The sequence below is a fragment of the Lottia gigantea genome (assembly GCF_000327385.1).
Source record: "Lottia gigantea unplaced genomic scaffold LOTGIsca_145, whole genome shotgun sequence".
Lineage (NCBI taxonomy): Eukaryota > Metazoa > Mollusca > Gastropoda > Lottiidae > Lottia > Lottia gigantea.
The window spans coordinates 142,891-162,991 of record NW_008707710.1 but is presented as its reverse complement, the minus strand read 5'-3'; the positions used below and the strand labels follow the sequence as shown (position 1 = coordinate 162,991).

Genomic DNA, 20,101 nt, shown 5'->3' with positions numbered 1-20,101 from the left:
TTTTGCGAAAGCACTGCCATACAGCAAATGAAGTAACAAAATTGAAACTAAATTGCTAATAATTCTTCTTTGATGAAATGAATGGAGTTTTACAGACTACTTTCGTGCACCTTGTGAACTAACAAAGGCGGGCAACGCAAACGAAATTTTACCAGGGCAGCGGTATTAGCCTACTCTTTTTCAATTTTCAACTGTCCGAGAGATCTGTAACGAGCACAGCCTGTGACACACGAGCTATGGTTTTTAGCCCCGCGATTTCCATGTCAGCCCTTTCGACCTGCATCACTAACAAAGGGGAAACCTGGTTGAAAAATACGAAGGTATTAATACTTTGCAGACGGTACAACTCTAATTATAAAGTTAGACGCAACAACCAATTATAGATTCAGGCCGTTTTCCTTCATTGGTTCAGTGCAGAAGAGTGGGACGTAAAACTCCATTTCGTTTCATTTAAGATTCTGGCAGCACAATGACCACACTCTCTTTAAATAAGATGATATCGATATTTATGTACATTGTTATACTTTAGATAATATTATGCATTGTGACACTTAGCACCGTTACCATGTCACTCAGTGACTAGCTTTTTGTGATGTTTCCCTCTGCAAACTGATAATAATCTTTGCTTCGTCAGCAAACAGCTATATTAATCTATTTGATTTCTACATGTATATGTCCGTTGTCCAGACGTTGTTGACACTATCTGGCCACTGATAATAGCATTGACGCACGGATTAAGACACATTTATGATATATTATTATTTATTAAAGGTCATATTTACAGTTAAACTATTGTTTGAACTGCAAATTAAAGTCGGAATCTTTTGGAAATCGGACACTCCTATTACAAACGTACCCATGTCGGGCAAAAAAAAAAAAAGGATTTATCCATGGTAGTAAAACACAAAATTAGGTTTCTGGGGAAGGGAGGGTTTGATTCTCCCAAATGTACAGGCCTAGGGTGGAGCAGACACTTTATTTAGAAATTAGGATTAAGGGTCTTGATATGGGGTTTTATTCTGTTCTTATTCTGATCTGAAATTAGAAAAGTAAGGTTTGTATAAGTATAGTATCTGTTATATACTGATTGTTTTTATTTTTTTTTTTTTTTTTTTTTTTTTTTTTTTTTTTTTTGCTATATTTTTTGAATGTGCAACTATCATTTTCTGCTTACAGACATGGGGGAATTTCTCTTATGTTTTGTTTTTCATTTGGTATTAATAAGTCGAATATTTAATCATCATAACCTATATATTATAAATATTTATTTTTGTAGTAGGCCGTCAAACTTCAGTTATATTATACTATTGATGTATTGATGATCAATAATATTTTGCCTCGTACTAATATCTGAATATATGATTTTCAGCTAGGTCAGAGTCGCTAAGTTTCGGACTAGGTGATATATAGTTGATAATTGTCATAACATGAATGTCCGGGATCATACGTCGTATTTCTCTGACTAAACAAACAAAATTATACCTCCTCAAATTTGGTATATAAATAAATAGTTACCAAGAACTTTGTTTTATCTAGTATTATCATTGACGACCTATCATGACGTCCATTATAGCGAATATTGATAAAGATACATAGAAATGTGATGCAAACTATACCTTCAGAAAAAATCTAGCAAACTGTTCTCAAAATAGACAAGTATTAAGTTTCAGGAACGTGATCAGAATTAAATCCATTTCATTTAAGCATATGACATTGACTTGTCAATTTCCTTCATTGCACACTTATACGCGGGAATTTTTTAAGCTAAGCTATTCAGTAATAGTGTTCACAGCTCACCGTTGAAATTTGAAAGTCAGACTCGTCTTTTCTGGAAAATCTGTTTTATATAGAAAAGACAAACAGAAATTATGCGATTTTCGTACAATTCTAGTACTTCTGGAAATTATTAAGTCCCTGAAAATGGCTAATCTGTCCCTTAAATGACGTTGCCCATATTCTGCACCCAATTTAGAGTAGAAGAGGACATAAACTCCACTTTAAAGGGACAGTTGCTGCATTTTGAGGGGTTGATTTGGGTCTTGAATAATTGTTGTTAGTCTTCAGAAGTATTAGAAATGTACGAAAATCGCATAATTCCTTTAAAAGTACTTTAAACTAGGAATTTAACTCGCTATTTTCTATGTATCACAGAGTATCTTAAATTGACGATTCGTCATTTTAACATTCAAACGCAGTTAATTCTGGACACACATGGATTTGAAGGCTCAAATTTCGACGGTGAGTTGTGAACATGATTACTGATTGGCTTAGCTAAAAAATTTCCCGTTTCTGAGACTAAAGTATGATTGGTCAAATAAAATGACGCATCTGTTCCTTTAAAAAATTTGTTTTTTTTCTTCATTTTAATGACTTTATATTATTATGCACCCAGGGGTTATGTCATGATGAACTCAATATAATAAGATTTTAACATCGCTTTCTTAGCGATAGCCAGTTGGGAATAATGAAAGTGGTCATGATTTCCGAGCGTCACTCACAACTCAGTTCTATGAGAGTTGCGTTCGAAACTGATGACCGCTATTCTTTTTCACAACCGAACGCAAATGGGCCCCCTTTAGCAATAAACATAAGGTTGAAGATACAAACATTATATTCGTCTACAAATGAATGCAAAGTACTGAATGTACTTGTTCTCAATTTCCCGACCATAAGCGTCATTTCTACCGGTAAAAATATACTGTAAGACCATTCTATAATATTTGTGATACACCAAAGTATGGGGTAAACTGTTTAGTATCCACCATTTGAATAACTATAATGAAACATAGACTACAGACATAGACCGATATTGCACAGATAAGCGGGCGTTACTGGCTTCTTTGGGATGGTTCAAACGAACCCCTTAACAGGATGCTTTATCTTGAGGTTTTGCAATCGATAACCCTGTCATGTCGCAATCCTGTAAATAATCAACGCATCACCTGCTAAGAAAATCTCCCCATTTCAAAATATTGTAGGTGTTGCCAAGGGTTTCATAAGTTTCATTGGACGAATATTAAAATTGGAGAGTATAAAATCGGGGCTCACCATAAATCGCGCACCTTTCTGTCTTTACCACTAAAGGGATTTTACACGACTGTTATACCCATAACCAAAATGAGAGCCTTCATCTTCCTCGCTATTTTAGGTAAGTATGCTTCTTGATTAGAACCTATATCTTTTTTCGTTTATATATTTCAATGCAGAATTATAAACATAGATTTAATTTAAATTATGTAATATATAATGCACATGTATGGGTACTCCATTATGAACATGATCAAGACTAAAGAAAATAAAGCGCTTAGACTGAAAGGCAATAGGCAATTATTGATGGCACTGCGATATTAGAAAATCGAAAATAGTTTCCATTTACATAACAAAATAAAGTACATACTGTAAAGGACCTGTCATCGAAAATTCCAAATAGGGGTTTCAAAAGAAAAGTTCATATATCTGTACTATCTTAAATTAGTTTAAAAATCAGTTGATACCATTATTCCTGGTCAAAATTACAAAGAAAACTGCATGAAAAATATTGAATTTCTAAGAAAAAAACGGTACAGGATTAAACGATAATTCAATTCACTTATTGACCATGTTTTCCTAATTGGGTTTATTTTTTTAGCCCGTTAATACTCTGTAATCATCCTATTGAAAACCAATTAATTCGGGATATATTTGATATGATATCAGCCATTACGCTATTCAAATTGTTTGATTGCTAGCATGATAAAACTGTCCAATACTTGAGAATACAGGATACAGAGATAAGATAAAAGCACTGTCCTTTTTTCACGAAAACTGATATTTAGTTTAAGGTACATGTATGTGAGATCTCATAACTTATTATCTGTACTTTCACAAATATGCCTACACGGTGCTGTACAATGGTTTGTTGGGCATTTGAATCTGAGTATGTCATAGTATAAATTCTAGAAGAAAAAGGCAAAACCAGCGTTCGTTCCACTTAGCTCGTTGCTCATTTACATTCCAAAAGACCTCCTTATTATACACCCACACGAAAATATGGACGTATATTGCTGTCGCCCCTGTCCCGTCCGTCCATATATTTTGTAGACACAATCAAGACTGCAGTTTTTATTGGATCTTGATGAAAGTTTGAAATTTTTCCCGGCAAGCTATCTTTATCTGATAGAAATGAAAATGTTTATATCACCCAAGAAAGTTTTACGATATGACTAAATTGAGCTCGCTTAAACTAAGGCAACGTTCTTGATTAAACTCCTTGAAGGCTATTTGATGAAAGATATTTCTGCTATTTAGCATCCGATTCAAAGCAAACTTTATTTTAGGGTCAAATATATAGTGATATAAATATTATAGACTTTCATTGAGTGCTCGTGTTTAAAGGATTGGTTTGCCATTTTAGGGGTTGATTTAGGTCTTGAATATGCGTCTTTAGAAGTACCAGAAATGTATGAAAACCGCAAAATTTCTTCAAAAATATCTAAGACTAGAAATTTATTTTTTTTATTTCTACGTATGTATTTCGTACAAAGTCTCAAGAAAAAGCGAGTCGTCATTTTAACTTTCATACACGGAAAACTCACACATGGATTTGAAGGTTCAAATTTCGACGATGAGCTGTGAATACTAATATTGATTAGCTTAAATGAAAAAAAAATCCGTTTCTAAGACTAAGGTACGATTGGTCAAAAGGATGGCGAACCTGTCAAGGATTAGCAGACACAACTTTTATACAATTCACGTTCAAAATTTGGCCTAAATATTTTATTAAATACGAATTTATGGCTGTAACCGTTTCCAGAATTCACGTGTGACAAGTATTTCATTAATCTTCTGGTTGTGTTATTGTGGCTCAGTGAATTAGACACTTGTTCCCTAACCTGAAGGTCCAGGGTTCAATCCCGACATAGGTCGAGATATTACCTTCGAATTTTTCAACCCGGTTACCCGGGTCAATGATGCAGGTACGAGGGGCTGATGGGACAATAAACCGAGGCCCCGTGTGCTACAGGCTGTGCACGTTAAAGATCCCTCAACAGTTGGGAATCGAAAAAGAGCAGGCTAATGCCACTGTCCTGCCAAATCTTCTCTCAATGCACCCTGCATGGCGTTGCCCGTCTTCTTTAGCCCACATGGTACAGAAAAGTAGGACGTAAAACTCCATTCATTTCATTTCATTTTCTGGATGCATTATATTAATGACACTGTCAGTTGAAGTATGTTTGCAAGCAAAATTTGATCCATATTGTATATTAAGGCTATTTTAATATTTTTTTTTTTATTATTTAGCTGTAACCTGTCATCAAGTATTTTCAGATGAGATTAAATGTGCCTTCGGTTCCGGATCATGTACTGCTAAGTATACAGATCTTTTAATAGGGGACAAAACTTGCGAGTAAGTAAACCGTTTCTATTGTATTTACTTAGTAAATTGTATAAATTTGTCTATTTGTATATTAGGAATGGTACCGCCAAGTACTACGTCTGGTTCCAGTAGGACCACCATTTGTCTTATAATGTCTTTGAGTATATAGAAATTTAAGAGATTTAACTTTGGAAATAAGCGCACTTCCACCCTAGAAATGTCATGTGAAAAAGACCCCCGTTTCGTTAAAACTCGCCCGACAGAAAAAAGAGCAGACTAATCTTTCGACAGTAGGCTAACACAGCTGTCCTGGCAAAATTAGGATATAGGGTGGGTCATTCAGACAAATTTGCAAACCGTTACAACACAGGAGGGGTGTTTCGGCACATCATCAAATTATGAAGAAATAAGAAATAAGTAAAGTGAACGTAGGAGAACGTAGTGTGATCTTTATAATATTTGATTTTATTTCAGTCAAAAAGCCCCCCTTTTCGCCTGTTTGAGAGATGCGGGGTGTTCACGAGACGACCAGACTTATAAGGCACAAGTAACAGCATATAAATATGAAAGTTGTGGTACGTTTTAATTTCATTTTACGGAACTAGTAATAATTTTAATGGTTGCCACTGAATCCTTACTACACCTACAAGTTAACAATTGTTTATAGTAGGAACCAAATATATAAGTAAATCAGGCAGAAGAATATGTTGATTTTTTTAATATCATCTTAAAGCGGTAGTATTTGCTCATTTACTTGGTATATGGTATACTTTAATCTTAAGTAATGATTACCAGGAATCAATTTAAAATGGTCACAGTTGTCCCCCATTAAGTGAGTCTGCCCTCTATGTGTACCCCCAGTCTCGGGAGTCTGGTGCCACTGAAAAATTGGTAAATCCGTATACCACAGGGATACCTGATTTTTTTTAAACAATTCTTGTTATTTGGAACCTGGTGCTAAATCCCTTTTTCATCGACAGAAAATTCTTGTTTTCTAAAACTTTTAAAAAGCCTTTGATATTATTAGATTCCTTAATGCTGATTTGTATTTTTTTTTGGGGGGATTACTCCTTCACTGTATATAAAAAAAATGCTACAGAAAACAAAACGGTGTTGTATTAAATTTAATTCTCTTGTAATTTCAGGAGCATCAGCTATAATTATGGGATGGACATTACCAATTCTGATGTTTACAGTAGCTAAATATTTCTTTAAATAAACTACAGCACTTTTTAGAACAGAACACTTTTACTCAATTCGACTTTAATTAATTTTTCTAAATCAAACATGTAAATTTAGAGAATTTTAAATAATATTTTTTATGGAAATTTACATTGAAAAATTGTGGAAAAGACTTCTTATTTCTGTCTTCTAATAAATGCTTTCCACATGCATGTAGATGTAAACATTTTTTGGAAATTTTATTGGTAACATGTTAACTTATGTATTGTTTTTTTTTTATTAGTCATATATTGTTGTACAAAATAATATACATTGTATCAATTGAACCATTAAAATGTTTGCTGTTGTATTATCATGATTAAATGATATTTTGATTCAAAAATCTGACAGAAATTTGTTGTTTTTTTGGAAACAAATTAGTCTCTTAACCTTCATCGCCGAAGGAAATGAACACCATGCACCAATAGGACGATTGTGACCAAAAACAAATGAGACCAACTTTAATAGACAACTCTGACCACTATTTCACGAGACTTTGGCTGGCCAATTTCTAATAACACCCATGAATCACTTTGATGTGTGCTGATTTTATGAAAAAAATTGGCCCAAATTGTCTTAGTCTAAGTACATTATTCCTCACGTCGTGCCGAACTTGATCATAATTAAAGTCCATATAGTTCAGATAACTTTCGAGATTTAATGGTCAACTAGAAAAGGATATGATCAGGGTTATGTAAAAAGTTAATCTTTCGTTGTGCGGTTATTACAGATTACGTCATAAACGTCCTTAATATTAATGATAATTATTGCACGTGAGGATATTAATAATGGCCTGGACGTTGTAGCTTTTGCCTCGTAATGAGGATTAGACACACTTTTACATTACAAGGGGCATAACTCAGTAATTATTAAACAGTAAAATTATAACTGTACAGAAACAGAAATGTTGCTTTGTGAGGTGATATCAGTATAGTGTACATTTGTTGTTCGTCCCAGAGAATGTATTTCGATTTTTAGCATAGTATATTTTCAAAATAAATACACAGTAATTTCAAGTAAATCTTGACAAAAGTATAACATATAGAAATGTTGACGCAGTGCCGTCGCCCTTTTCCGTTCTTTTCTTGAAAACACGATAGATGCTACGTGTTTTTGTATCATTATGATTTTAATGAAACTTGGTAGGCATGAGCATTTTGAACCGATTTCAGTTTTTGCTTTCGACTTAACATAAATTTTGAAATTTAGCTTGAAAACGCAACAGAAGCGACATTTTGACGGAACTTGATATGCATGTATATGTTGATGAATCCTGATGCAAATGACATTTATTAGTAGCGTAATGGTCATATTAATATCAGTTGAAATATGTAAAGGTAGTGGTGGGGGAATGGAGCTCCAAATAAAAATTACAATAAGAATCAGTGCTGTCATTAATAAAGCTGTTGTTTTTTCCTTTGTCAGATTCCGTCAATTTTCATCTAAAACCATTATCAAAGCAACTTAAAACTGATATTTCAAACTTCAAACGAAAGCCTGGAATGCATTCAATAGTTGAAACAAAGGCAATATTTGTAATCTCTCCAAGCATTATGCAAAGTTTTGTTTTACACGTGGGTGGTTTTATATTTTATATATATAAATAACCGTACAGAAATTGTCAATGTTTTCTCATAGTAGCAATGTGACAGTTTGTATTATCCATTTTATTTCGTTAGTCAGGCGCATACAGAATTTCGACAAATTTGGCCCCACCCTTATTTCGCACGTGATATAGGGATGTCGGTTAGGACAAGATTCAAAAGTCACATTCATTTTTTGTATCACTAGTTTTTTTTAGAATTATCACCATGACAAAAGCAATAAAAAGCTGAACCATCAATGGATCCATCAAGACATTGCCAGATATTCTTCAATATCAAACCAATAACTTCTATCCGAAAGTCAATCCTCTCCAAGGTTAACTGGAACACCCTTAAAAAGCCCCAATCGGACGTACTATCCAAAGTTTCAATCGTTTACATTAGGCTGTTAAGCAGAATATAGCCATTTCTAACTTTTGGCCAAGAGATTTATACATACATGTATATATATACAGACTTTCATTGGGATTGGGTTAAAGCTGTAACTAATATTTCTTCAAGTGAAATATTTTAAATTTCGAAGGTCTGATTGTGTTTCTGTCTGCATCCCATTAAATAAAATATGAATAAAGTCCAGTAAGCGATAATGTAAAAACCTTCGCCATACTCTAAATCGAAAAGGATTAGAAAGATAGCTGTATTACAGGTATTAATTTCCCACCGGTGCACGGGTTTATCTTTTATCTACCCATTGCGTTTGATACTTTTAAATACATACTCTCAAATAAGAGCTAGTAGCAAGAGTCCATGCGAACAGTAATTATACGAATCACTTCGTATCTGAGATTCCGTAAATTGAAAACTCGTTTAGTTGCTTTTCCCGATCCGAACAGAACCGATGAAGATATTCTGTGAGATTTGGCTCAGTCGAATTATTTTTCATCTGCAAACAACATACATACAACAACGTGCAAAGCGTTTCACCCCTTGATACCTGTACTGGTACCCTGTCCATTAGTATACAAAAACTCGTATAAAATTTCCTACTTTCATGAAAGAAATGTCCCAAACACTACGTAATAAAAAAAAACCGAAATCTAACCCATTTATTCATTATTACAAGAGCCACAATTATTGTCGTGCGAGGAAACCCAATAATTTTGAATATATTTTTTCTATTGTTCTATAATCCATGTGACCTACTCGTATTACCAGTTTGAATATTAATTTCACAATAATTTTTACGATATTATGACCAAATAACAAAAATGACAAGCAATTCTACGAAATAATGTTTTTACTTTTCGCGTGTTTAAGCTACACTTTGATCCGGTTTTGATAACACTTTGTATTTCTAGGTATAGTTTGTGAATCAATCATGAAAACCAAAAGGAAAACTAGACAAAAGAACGTATATTACATACTATTTAATCTACTGAAAAGTATAATATTTTCTCACCCAATTCCGATTTCAGCCAGATTCTTTATTTTTGGTATTGGAAAAAGTATGTTAATTGGTAGTTATCGTGAAAGAATGTCAGGCCATCGTTAACACTTCTGTAGAAGAGCTCCAACCGAGAATTTTTTGGAATGGCGCAGAAAGATGTCGGTTTCTTTTTAGCTAAAAACGCGAAACGGTGACTTCTAAGAATGCATAACGTCATCGTTTTCTGTTAAGTTTTTCAATTTTATTGAATTATTAGATTTTTTTCCCCAATATTATCACATGCTAAGCTCTGGACCGAGTTTCTAAAATATCGTAGATTAACGTAAAAGCTAACTATTCGATAGCGTCAAATATAACGTTTTTCTTCACATCAAGGGGTATTCTGCTTTTTTCAGAAAAGGTTTCATAATCAAAATCGTCGTAAATTATACCTGAAAATATTTGATAAGTATGTTATGTATATCTTCTTGTTTGTGCAGTTTGACCCAGTTTTGGTATTGTTGAAACCTTTTGAATATATAGATATATTTCGCTACAATTAGGCAATTATTTTTGACGTTTAAAATTCAACGGCTGAATATTTTAATTAGAAGTTTATGATACGGTAAAGGGCACTCTAGATTTTGGTGGATAGTTTTCAAAAATATTTTAGACCTACAAAAAGTGGAATGCCCCTTTTGTGCAAGTTTAGTCGTACGAATCTTTGAAAAACGGGCTCCAGAGTCAGTACTTTTGTACTATTTATCCACAGTAACTTAACTTATGTCAAGATTAATCATTTTACTAGATAAAACTTTGAAAAAAAAAATGTTTGGTAAAAAAAATCATGTTTTTCGAGTTGTTGCCCGTTATTTTTCGGCGGATTTCTTTGAGAAATTAATTATTTTTAGAGCATCAGCTGAAAAAACTACTTGTCTGCCGGAGGTTATTTCAATCGCTACCCGAAAAGTTAATATTGTTATTGTTGCAATACGAGCTGCTACCAATTTCGGTTTCGTTTCGTTGTTCGGATCGTAAATATGATTATGAATATTTCGAACGAAGATATGGTAAATCTTCTTACCACCCGACTGTGGCAGAATGATTTGTTTGCCATTTTTGACTGAAATTTTGGTTATGGCTAATGTACAACAATTCGAAATGACAAATTACCATTTCAAACAACGTTTTCTTTTCATGCAGAAAGAGAAACGTTTCGGATAGACAACTTAGCCTTTCCCTTAAAGGTACAACGTTTGTGGTGTTCAAAAAACGAAATGTAATGCTTTATTTGGTCTTTAGGGCGTTTGGTGTAATCGAGGCTTTCGAGGAAACACAATTCTAAGAAAATCATTTTAGCTCCTATTATAGATTTTAATCCAGTTGTGTTTTAAGTGAGTTGACTTGTTATGTTTTGCACCTTTATAGCGCGTGTTTTGAGGTGGAAATATTGCAACCACCACCTAGCAACTTGTCAAAGGATTTTAAAACATTCTTTCATCATCCAATCAGAAACATGTAACGATGAGTGCAGTTATTAAACATCCACGTAGACTATGTTAGAGGCAGATGCGCACCTTTGCCTCAAGCAGTCAAATTGCATTTCGTATCGCAGCCTCTTCCTAAGGATCATATCAAAATCTGAAGATGAAGACTATTGTTCTACTATCTCTTCTGGGTAAGGTGTTTTATAGTTTTTAATGTTCCAGGATTAAAAAAAAAACAAATATAAAAAGAATTTTAAAATGAAGGAATATGCCCAAATCAAACCATTGCTGTGTAAGCACAGACGCTGATATCAGTCATCATCAACACTTTTGCAAAACGCATAAAAATTGGATTTTTTGTGGGAACATTTTCCCCGGGAACAGTCGGCATTTTCGGGGATTGATTTGGGTCTTGAATGTGTTTTAATAGTCTTTAGAAGGACTAAAACGCACGACACGAAAATCGCATAATCCCTTCCTGAAACTAAGGTATGATTCGTCAAACGGATAGTGGAGGTGCTCCTTTAACTAAAAGGGGGTTCAGCATTGCTGTAATGTTATACTATACATGACTAAATTAATTGATTCCATTCGTTTTTTTGTATTGTAGCAATTGCCCTGAATCATGTTAATGGTGGAGAACTGGGATGTGTTTCGTCCACAGTTCAATGTGGCACCATCAATCTCGGCATACTTGATGCTTCAACTTGCGAGTAGGAAAAATTTTTAATTAGTGTTATGATATTTGAATTCTTTTTTTGGATATTATAAATTATGTTGGTTTATTTATCAACAATATTGGTTACCTATTCACGGATAAGGTTTTTATAATCATAGCTCTTAAATCATGGTCGAAATAGCCAACCTTGTTTAAGGTAATTTTTTGATGCCTGGTCATGATTTGATCGACAAAATTGATGAGAATAAAATAAAGTCTTGTGATTGCAGATCTTTGTCTAAAGAGGCACATGCTAGACAGTTTCCTGTTGTACATGGATATATCAATTTTCGTTAACATTGTAAATTTTCTTTTTCGTTAAAATTGTAAATTTTATTTTCGTTTAAGTCAGTGTTATTTTTTTTTCACCATAACGTTCAGATTTTACTATCTTTTCAATATAGATATTTCAAAATAAACAAAACGTACTCTTAACATAAACTAGGATATGTTGTTTAGAAAATCAAATGTCCTATCGTAGGATAACCAATGGACATGTTAGATAAACAATTCACATGAAAATGAACATATTTCTGATCACTTACTGATTTTCCTTTCAGAGACAAGGCACCTTTTTTCAAGTGTTTACGCGATAAGGGGTGTTCTCGAGCTGATGATACTTACAAAAAACAAGTGACACTTCACAAATACGAACGTTGTGGTAAGTAATGATAGACCTACCTCATTTCTACACTCATTCCGCAGAGCTGTCACTTCAGGACCTTCAACATCCACCGTGTTGGCACAAAATTTCATAGAGTTCTGTTCGCTTGTCTAGGTAGCTTGGTCAATGCTAAGAACTTTTTAGCGGACAACCTTTCAAAGAAGCATTCGGATCAATCAGCGTCCCAAGACGTCTAGGCTAAAATCAAACAGAGTAGAGGGAACAGCTAGATCCATGCATCACAAAGGCACACATCGTTTGCGATTAAGAGCAATAAATCGATCCGGTAAAGTCTGAGATATGCATGCTGCTCGCAGAAAAAACAAAAGGGAACATCCAGGTTTGCAAATCTGAAATTTTAACAAAACTAGCAGCTTTCCAAACTGGTCAGGTATTGCAGGTCATCAATGATTTTGTCCCCTATCTTCCATTGAATAAATAAATCACATCTGTATTTTGTACATACTATGTATGTAGTTTATACTGAATATTGTACCGACTTAGTACAGAATTTCATTTAACATATTATAAATTTTTTCAGGAGCATCAGCTATAATTATGGGATGGACATTACCAATTCTGATGTTTACAGTAGCTAAATATTTCTCTAAGAATTAATGTTCATGATATTTTCTCCTTTTCCAGTTAATACTAATCTGTTCCTTTAAATGTAATCTAATGTGAAAACAAAATTTGCTATTGAAATTTAAAATTGGATTTTTTTTTCTCACATCTTGAATTTAAAATAAAATATTGACATTGTCTTCCTAATTGTTGTTGTTGTTTGTTGTAAAAAATTTTTTTTTAATAAATTGTCATATTCTTCTGTTATTAATATTATACTTGAATAAAGTTTTATAAAAGTTAGATTGCTATAATGTGTTCTAAAACGTGTTACCCATTTCTGCTGTTTCTTTGTTGTGGTTTATGGTTAATCAACACGTCCGAAATTATTACATATTTCTTCAGTGTTTTACTGTGGCAAGTGAATCTAGTATTAATTGATCGAGGTAATAAATTATTGATGATTCCATATGATTTTCCATCCAGCCAATCCACACGATTTTAGAAATACATTGTTAAGGTTTGTTTTGTAAAAAAACAAAACACACCACGATATCCAAAAGTATGCTGAGTACGGTCAACTCCATTGTAATGACAAGTCATTTTGATTGGTTATAATTCATTGCGTCATATGAAGCTATTTAGATAAAGTTACGCAAGGTTACTTATACTTTATTGATAATGAATGATTGCTAATCAGCGCATAATGACCATACATTGCAAATGCTCAGATGTCAAAATTTCAGTCCCAGGGTGTTGTTGGCACTTGAATTGGTTTTCCACGGATGTTTTTTTTTTAAATCTTAGCCCAAAATGCCGATAACAGGTCCTTAGCTGTGATTCAGAAATAATATCCAGGCATAGTGGAGCATTTAAAACCAAAGAAGTTAAAATAAGATTTAAGGTCTAAGGTCTTTTTATGGGAAACAGGAATTGTAAGTTTACATAATATTTTATTGCTACCGTACATGGTTTCTCTAATGAATATATCGGGTTATCTGGTTATGTTGATCTCCTATGTGGAATGATAAAATGAAACGTAAGCGTGTCTATTTACAAAAAAATGAATGGTGGAAGGGAGGTAATTTCATTATTTGCTGGGGGAATAGCATGTAAACGAGAAAGTAAGCAAAAATAAGTGAATTAAATATTAGTTTGGACTGACGATAACACAACATTAAGTTATAACAAAATTCAAAATAACAAAGTGGTTAATGTTTCAGTGAGTAAAAATTTTGATTCTACATTGGCTTCTTCTCGATTTGGCTAATGATGCCGGCAGTGCACAAATTTTTAGCACCACCCAGGACTCCAAGTCCCATCGTAAAATATTGGTAAGGATTTGAAAACAAACCCAGGATTGAATGCTGGGACTAACGATTTCTTGTATTCTGCTAGTTTGGTTTTTAATTTGGCGACAATGTCTGGATGCTTGTCGGCGAGATCAACATGTTCTGTGGGATCATCTGAAAAATAATATTAATTTGACGGTGAATGTTATGACCTTTGGTACAATGTCCGACGGCATTGTCAAATTGACACATCCATGTACAAAATAGGATCAGATCCTTCCAGCAGGAAAAAAACTTTTCTGCACCTAGGCAACGCCATCCTGTGTACATTACAATGGGGGGAAAGTTTGCCAGGACAACGGCATTAGCCTACTCTTTTTCGATTTCCAACTGTCGCGGGATTTTTAACGTGCACAGTCTGTAACACGTAAGACCCTCGATTTATTATCTCGTCCGAAAGTAATAACATGTATAAGCGATTAAAGTAAAATGTGAAAAGGTACCTGCGATATTGAACAGCCGGTATTGAGATTGCTTTAAAGGGAGATAATACAAAGAGGTGTTTCTATCTGCCTCGACAGTTGGAACAGGATACCATTTACCATCACCTGGGTTACCTTCTAACAGCTTAAAATCTCCCGACCTGTCCAATGTAAAAGGGCGCGGTGAAGTAGTATGTTATTTAAATGTATAATTTTGTATAAAAGTAGCCGATATGTATATCCATTAAAAGTAAAAGGCAATATAGAACGTCAAATTAACATTGTAGTACTGATATTATGCAAAATGAACTGCAGTCATTTCAAAGAGTTTTTAACAGATATTAATAGTTTATGTGCAGATATTATCAGGAATTTTGATCCCATGTTATAAGGCCATGGGTTTGAAATGAATGCATGACATCAACAACATCTACCTACCTTATACCGGCATTAGGAATCTTTTCGTCGATATTATAGATAAATTCTGACCGTTTACTTGGCTGATCAGATTTCAACATCGACCATTGACTGATGCCGTCTATTCCACTTTCTACAATTTTGAGACAACTTTTGTGACACAATATGTTCGACTTTTTAACGAATTTAATTCAATAAATCTGTTGCTCAAACAACTTTGTCGGTTAAGCGGAGTAAACAATATATGACGCAATTTGCTTGGTCACCTCGAAAAAATGGTTGTCGTTGATTCTGATTTTGTTCGGCGTGTGAAAGTTCTTTGGCCTTGGATTCGTTATATTTCCTCATTATTCCAGTCGACACAGAGGCCAAGATCCAAGGATCCTACTGATCATTAGTTTTTATCCTTGTTACAAATAATAGGTTGTATCTTTCATCCTTTTTTCAACAATCATCTAAGGTTAAAGTTTGAATATTTTGAATTGGAATGGTAAAGCAATGATTTACCTGGTTTGGCACCAGCAACTTCCAAAAATGTCGCAAACCAATCAGTAGCATGCATCATTCTGGAAGTTAAAATTGAAGGATTTAATTTGAAATCCTGGTGTAAGATTGTTATTGTTAGTCTAGACAGTCATTTTGGAGTAATGGACCAGAATCTGACCCATGTGAAATTAAGAGTTTTGTCTTGTCTAGAGCATTCATTATGAATCGTTATGGGTCATTATTGGTTCCTAAGTGGTGTAAAAGCATGACAAAAATCAGTAAACCACAACTACTAATCTGCTTTTTTTTTCTTAGAACACAGAATTAGTGTGAAAACAGTTGACCGACCGATTAATGGCGTTTCTGGGTTAGTAACTTATAAGTTGAAATGTTTCTACGGACCTACCCTGTATTGACGTATTTTGTCTTCTTCAACAAGCTAGGACTGTACACAAATGCTGCTCCTTTTGTACCACCTTCCCATATCGATCCTTTTGTACCCCGTAATGGTGCATTGTTGCCACCTTGAGCAGGAAGACCACCATTCTAAAGTCATGAAAAACCTGTTAGGCTACATTCTCATATTGTGATGGATCACTTGCGGAAACTGTTTTCTCATTTCCTTGCTAGAGGTCGACAGTAAAACTGACAAGTGTATAGTTGTTCGTGTCCAAACCAAAACCCCATTCGTCATACTTCTTCGGGAGGACAATGGCCATGTCGGAATCCGTATTCGGAATACTATGAGTCGTTCGAGGCCACGCGTGGTTCATGATACGTACTTAACAGATGTCTTGTCAGTTGGTATTTAAAATATTAATAAGCAAAGAAGTGAAACCAACCCATGCAAAATCACCCTCATCATATAAAGAAAGAGAAGCATGAACCAAATTCACCATTATAGAATGAAATGACTTTCACTTACATCAGCTGTAAACACGATGAGGATATCTTCGTTCATGAAGCCGTTCTCTTGTAAAGCTCTGGTAACATTACCTACTCCTTCATCAAGAGCTGATACCATTCCTTAAAATGGTGCTGGATGATTAGCTTATAGATTAAACTGGATATTTTAAAGCTTTTCGATATACATCGTAAAGTTTTTACTTAAAGTAACAATGTCGAAGCCTTGAAAGGACCAGTTTCCAGCGTTGAAGCATCATAGCTCTATGTAAGAGTTTTCTTGAATTTAATCTTCAATATTTGTGGTATTTGAACACAAAGTTACTAACTTGTAAATAATGATTTATTAGAAATATTTTTGTGTTTGTTAGTTTTTATACTTACCACTATATAATCGTCTATTCTTATCTTGAATGTGACTATACATTTCTTCAAATCTTTTAGGTACCTAAAACAACATTTGAAACATTCGTCCCGGCAAGGTCCCTTTCTTAGACCTATGCTGCCGTTGAAATAGTTTGATATGATGTTATTATGAATTGACTGTCAAATCTTTTTGTTAATTTTAACCATCGATAAAGCTAATCGTGTCCAGTCTACTTGCTAACCTGAAATTGGGACCAAATTTGACAATGTATTAATGTGTTTCTTCAAGAATCTAGTGAATCTACCATCTAATTGTGTTCTTCCTTACGACATGTGTTCTTCCTTATAACACGTATTCTTACCTCTAGAGGAGCATGGACGGTTTGATAAGGGAGGTAGAGGAATAGGGGGTCTTTCTTATCGTGTGCCTTGATAATGTCTTCTGCACGTTTGGTAAAACTCATCTGTAAGTTAGAAATATTAATCAAAACTTAAATTTTCTTAAAGTTTTCAATTTGGTTTAACTACGTTTTATGCGACCTGAACACGATACTGTTTTTAACGACTTTATGTCGCTGTATGCAAGAAATGGTGTATCTGGATAGGGTGTATACGAAGTACGGAGAATGCTCAATGTTCATATGCTTCAAGTTAGTAAGCCATCCGTTTGTTTGTTTTTTCTTAACTTACCGCTGAGTAAATGTTTTTCTGATCCCGGACAGCGGTTTTATTGAATCTCAAATCCAGACCATATACTAAGATAAACAGAACATAAGAAAAATACCCATCAGTTCAGACCGCTTATTCCAGTTTCTGAGTGAAGTTAGCTTATTTTGTTTCATCCTAGGCTTGTACATTTGAGTTTCGACCAAGCTTGTAATATTTTTGGCTATACATGTATGTTGTTTTGGATTTAGGTTAAGCTCCTTAATTAGTTTTGATCTTTGTTTGAATTGAATTAGGTGCAAGACGTAAACTCCATTTAATTTCTTTTTCTAAATTTTGGATGTGTATTGGGGAAAATGATAGCATTAATTTGCACCATTAGAAGATTCGATCAGACATCTGCGGTTCCTGTAGTTCCATCTTAAACTAAGTGTTTGATATGTTGAAGGACTTATACTTACATAGCTCGTGACTGTAATAATCTTCTGCTCCATTGTAATATCCATAGAAACTATCAAATCCACGATAAGTTGGTGTATAGTTCCAGTTACAAAATCCTAGATGCCATCTACAAGATGCATTGGAACTGATATTTTCATGTTCATAAAACTGTCAAATGCCGAAACTTATACCATTTGAAACCTTCAGCACAAACATGCAACCGGTGATAGATTTACTCCATCCTAGTATTTTTTTTTCTTTTTATACATGCCACTTTTCTGTCACTTGGTCACAATTAAAATGTATTTTTCCAGGCTAAGTTAAAATAAAAAGTTGATTAAGAATACTTACTTCCCCACCATATGAGTTTTATACCCAACTTCTTTCAGCCTTTGGGGCAATAAGGTGTAATTTAGACGTAAATATGCTGGACTGTACGGCAATATCACCAAATGCTGTAACATGTTTGTAAAAATGTGTAAAAGAGGTTTTCATTCATGTGTTATCATTCTGTTTTTACCTGGTATTGCCCATAGGATGACGAAATTCGAATATCGATATCTACAAGCGATTAATATATTTTTGTGAAGTTCCAAGTAATATTTTAGTGTCGAGTTTTTCAATTTCAAGTTAAAATATTTAATATTAATATTTTAGTGTCAAGTTAAAATCCAAGTAATATGTTACCTGTAATCCCGTTCGGTATGGATAGTAACCAGATAGAAAGGCAGTTCTCGATCTAAAAAAAAAATTATATGATCTACGAGGCTGGGAGGATGGTATGCCTTTCCTATTATGCAATCTTTCGTCGCCCAATTCTAACACACAGCAGCAATTTCAATGCAATTTGTATTAAGACGATACGGTAATATTTATGAGAAGTAAGAAACATTTAGACTTACGGTGTACAAAGGGGTTGAACATAACTTGAATTCAAGATCACTCCATTTTGGGCTAACTTATCTAAATTTGGTGTTTTCATCGCAGGATTGTGCCATCCAACATCATTCCACCCTGCAAAAAAAGGTTGATAAGCAGAAGGTGTGGAAATCAATGAATATATGGTCGTGCATGCATCCGTAATTGGGGAGCTTAATGTCTTATCCCGATATATCGTTATCCATGCCAGTGTCTCTTTATTCATGCAATATTTCATTATCCATGTAATGTGTGTGTATCCGTGTAAAACTCAAAAGTATCTTCATCCACGTAAATGTGTCTTTATTAACGTAAACGTGTCTTAATCCACCTGAACGTGTCTTTATCCATGTAAGAGTATCTTTATCCACGTAAATTTGTCTTTATCCACGTAAAGTTGTCTTTAACAATGTAAATGCCACTTTATCGATTTTAACGCCAATTAATTCATGTAAATGCTCCGTTATCCTTGTAAATATGTCTTTACCAATGTAAATTTATCGTCATCTGCGTACATCTTCCCATGAACTATTAGACATTATTGTTTCCTTATTCATATATTTAAGTGTCTCTTTCCTTGACCTATATAACCATCGTATTTGCTAGATCTATTCATTCAATATAGTCTATGAATATTATATTCATTCACTTACCTAAATCATCCCCTACTATAAACACTATATGGGGCGATTTGGCGTTAACATATCCTCCAAATAAGGCACAGATAACACATGTAAAGAGTAAGACATCCATGCTATCCGTCTAAACAATTAGTAATAGTTCGGATCAATGCAGATACCGACTCACATATAGACAGCTGTCCTATTTATTAACCCCAATACTTCTTTTTTGTCACATGTCTCACCTGACGTAACGAATTTGTGAGCTATTAATGCTTTAGCCATTAGGCCCTACTTGTATTTACAAATATAGATTTTGCATACAACATCACATGCTTTATAAATGCACGCAAAGCTACTTAATGTGAATGAGCGTGATAGCTTTTAAGTAACAAGAGCTCCACAACTCTTTAAGCTGTGAAAAACCAGGTAAGGGGTTCGATCATCGTATCAAAAATACTCGATTTGACTAGTCTGATTAACATTGGAGGAACTATGACGAATGGGGTGTGATATAGCCATAATCTACA

General features: G+C 34.1%; 3 protein-coding genes across 3 annotated transcripts; 2 read left to right on the top strand and 1 right to left on the bottom strand.

Moving 5' to 3' along the window:
* Positions 1-3,070: 3,070 nt before the first annotated feature.
* On the top strand, positions 3,071-6,928 carry LOTGIDRAFT_238414 (hypothetical protein). Its single transcript, XM_009050119.1, has 4 exons — positions 3,071-3,148; positions 5,281-5,386; positions 5,831-5,931; positions 6,502-6,928. Exons 1-4 carry the CDS (start codon positions 3,118-3,120, stop codon positions 6,573-6,575), a joined length of 312 nt encoding a protein of 103 aa, XP_009048367.1. The 5' UTR covers positions 3,071-3,117; the 3' UTR covers positions 6,576-6,928.
* A 4,062-nt stretch (positions 6,929-10,990) lies between these two features.
* LOTGIDRAFT_238413 (hypothetical protein) lies at positions 10,991-13,283 on the top strand. The gene is made up of 4 exons (XM_009050118.1): positions 10,991-11,225; positions 11,645-11,747; positions 12,313-12,413; positions 12,958-13,283. The coding sequence occupies exons 1-4, from the start codon at positions 11,195-11,197 to the stop codon at positions 13,032-13,034; spliced, it is 312 nt and encodes a 103-aa protein (XP_009048366.1). The 5' UTR covers positions 10,991-11,194; the 3' UTR covers positions 13,035-13,283.
* A 634-nt stretch (positions 13,284-13,917) lies between these two features.
* LOTGIDRAFT_225566 (hypothetical protein) lies at positions 13,918-19,779 on the bottom strand. The gene is made up of 14 exons (XM_009050117.1): positions 19,605-19,779; positions 18,936-19,047; positions 18,721-18,772; positions 18,385-18,488; positions 18,054-18,160; positions 17,617-17,681; positions 17,289-17,390; positions 16,945-17,008; positions 16,583-16,683; positions 16,064-16,203; positions 15,679-15,737; positions 15,193-15,304; positions 14,776-14,915; positions 13,918-14,446 (listed from the first exon to the last, which is right to left on the bottom strand). The coding sequence occupies exons 1-14, from the start codon at positions 19,702-19,704 to the stop codon at positions 14,274-14,276; spliced, it is 1,431 nt and encodes a 476-aa protein (XP_009048365.1). The 5' UTR covers positions 19,705-19,779; the 3' UTR covers positions 13,918-14,273.
* Between the last annotated feature and the right edge of the window lie 322 nt (positions 19,780-20,101).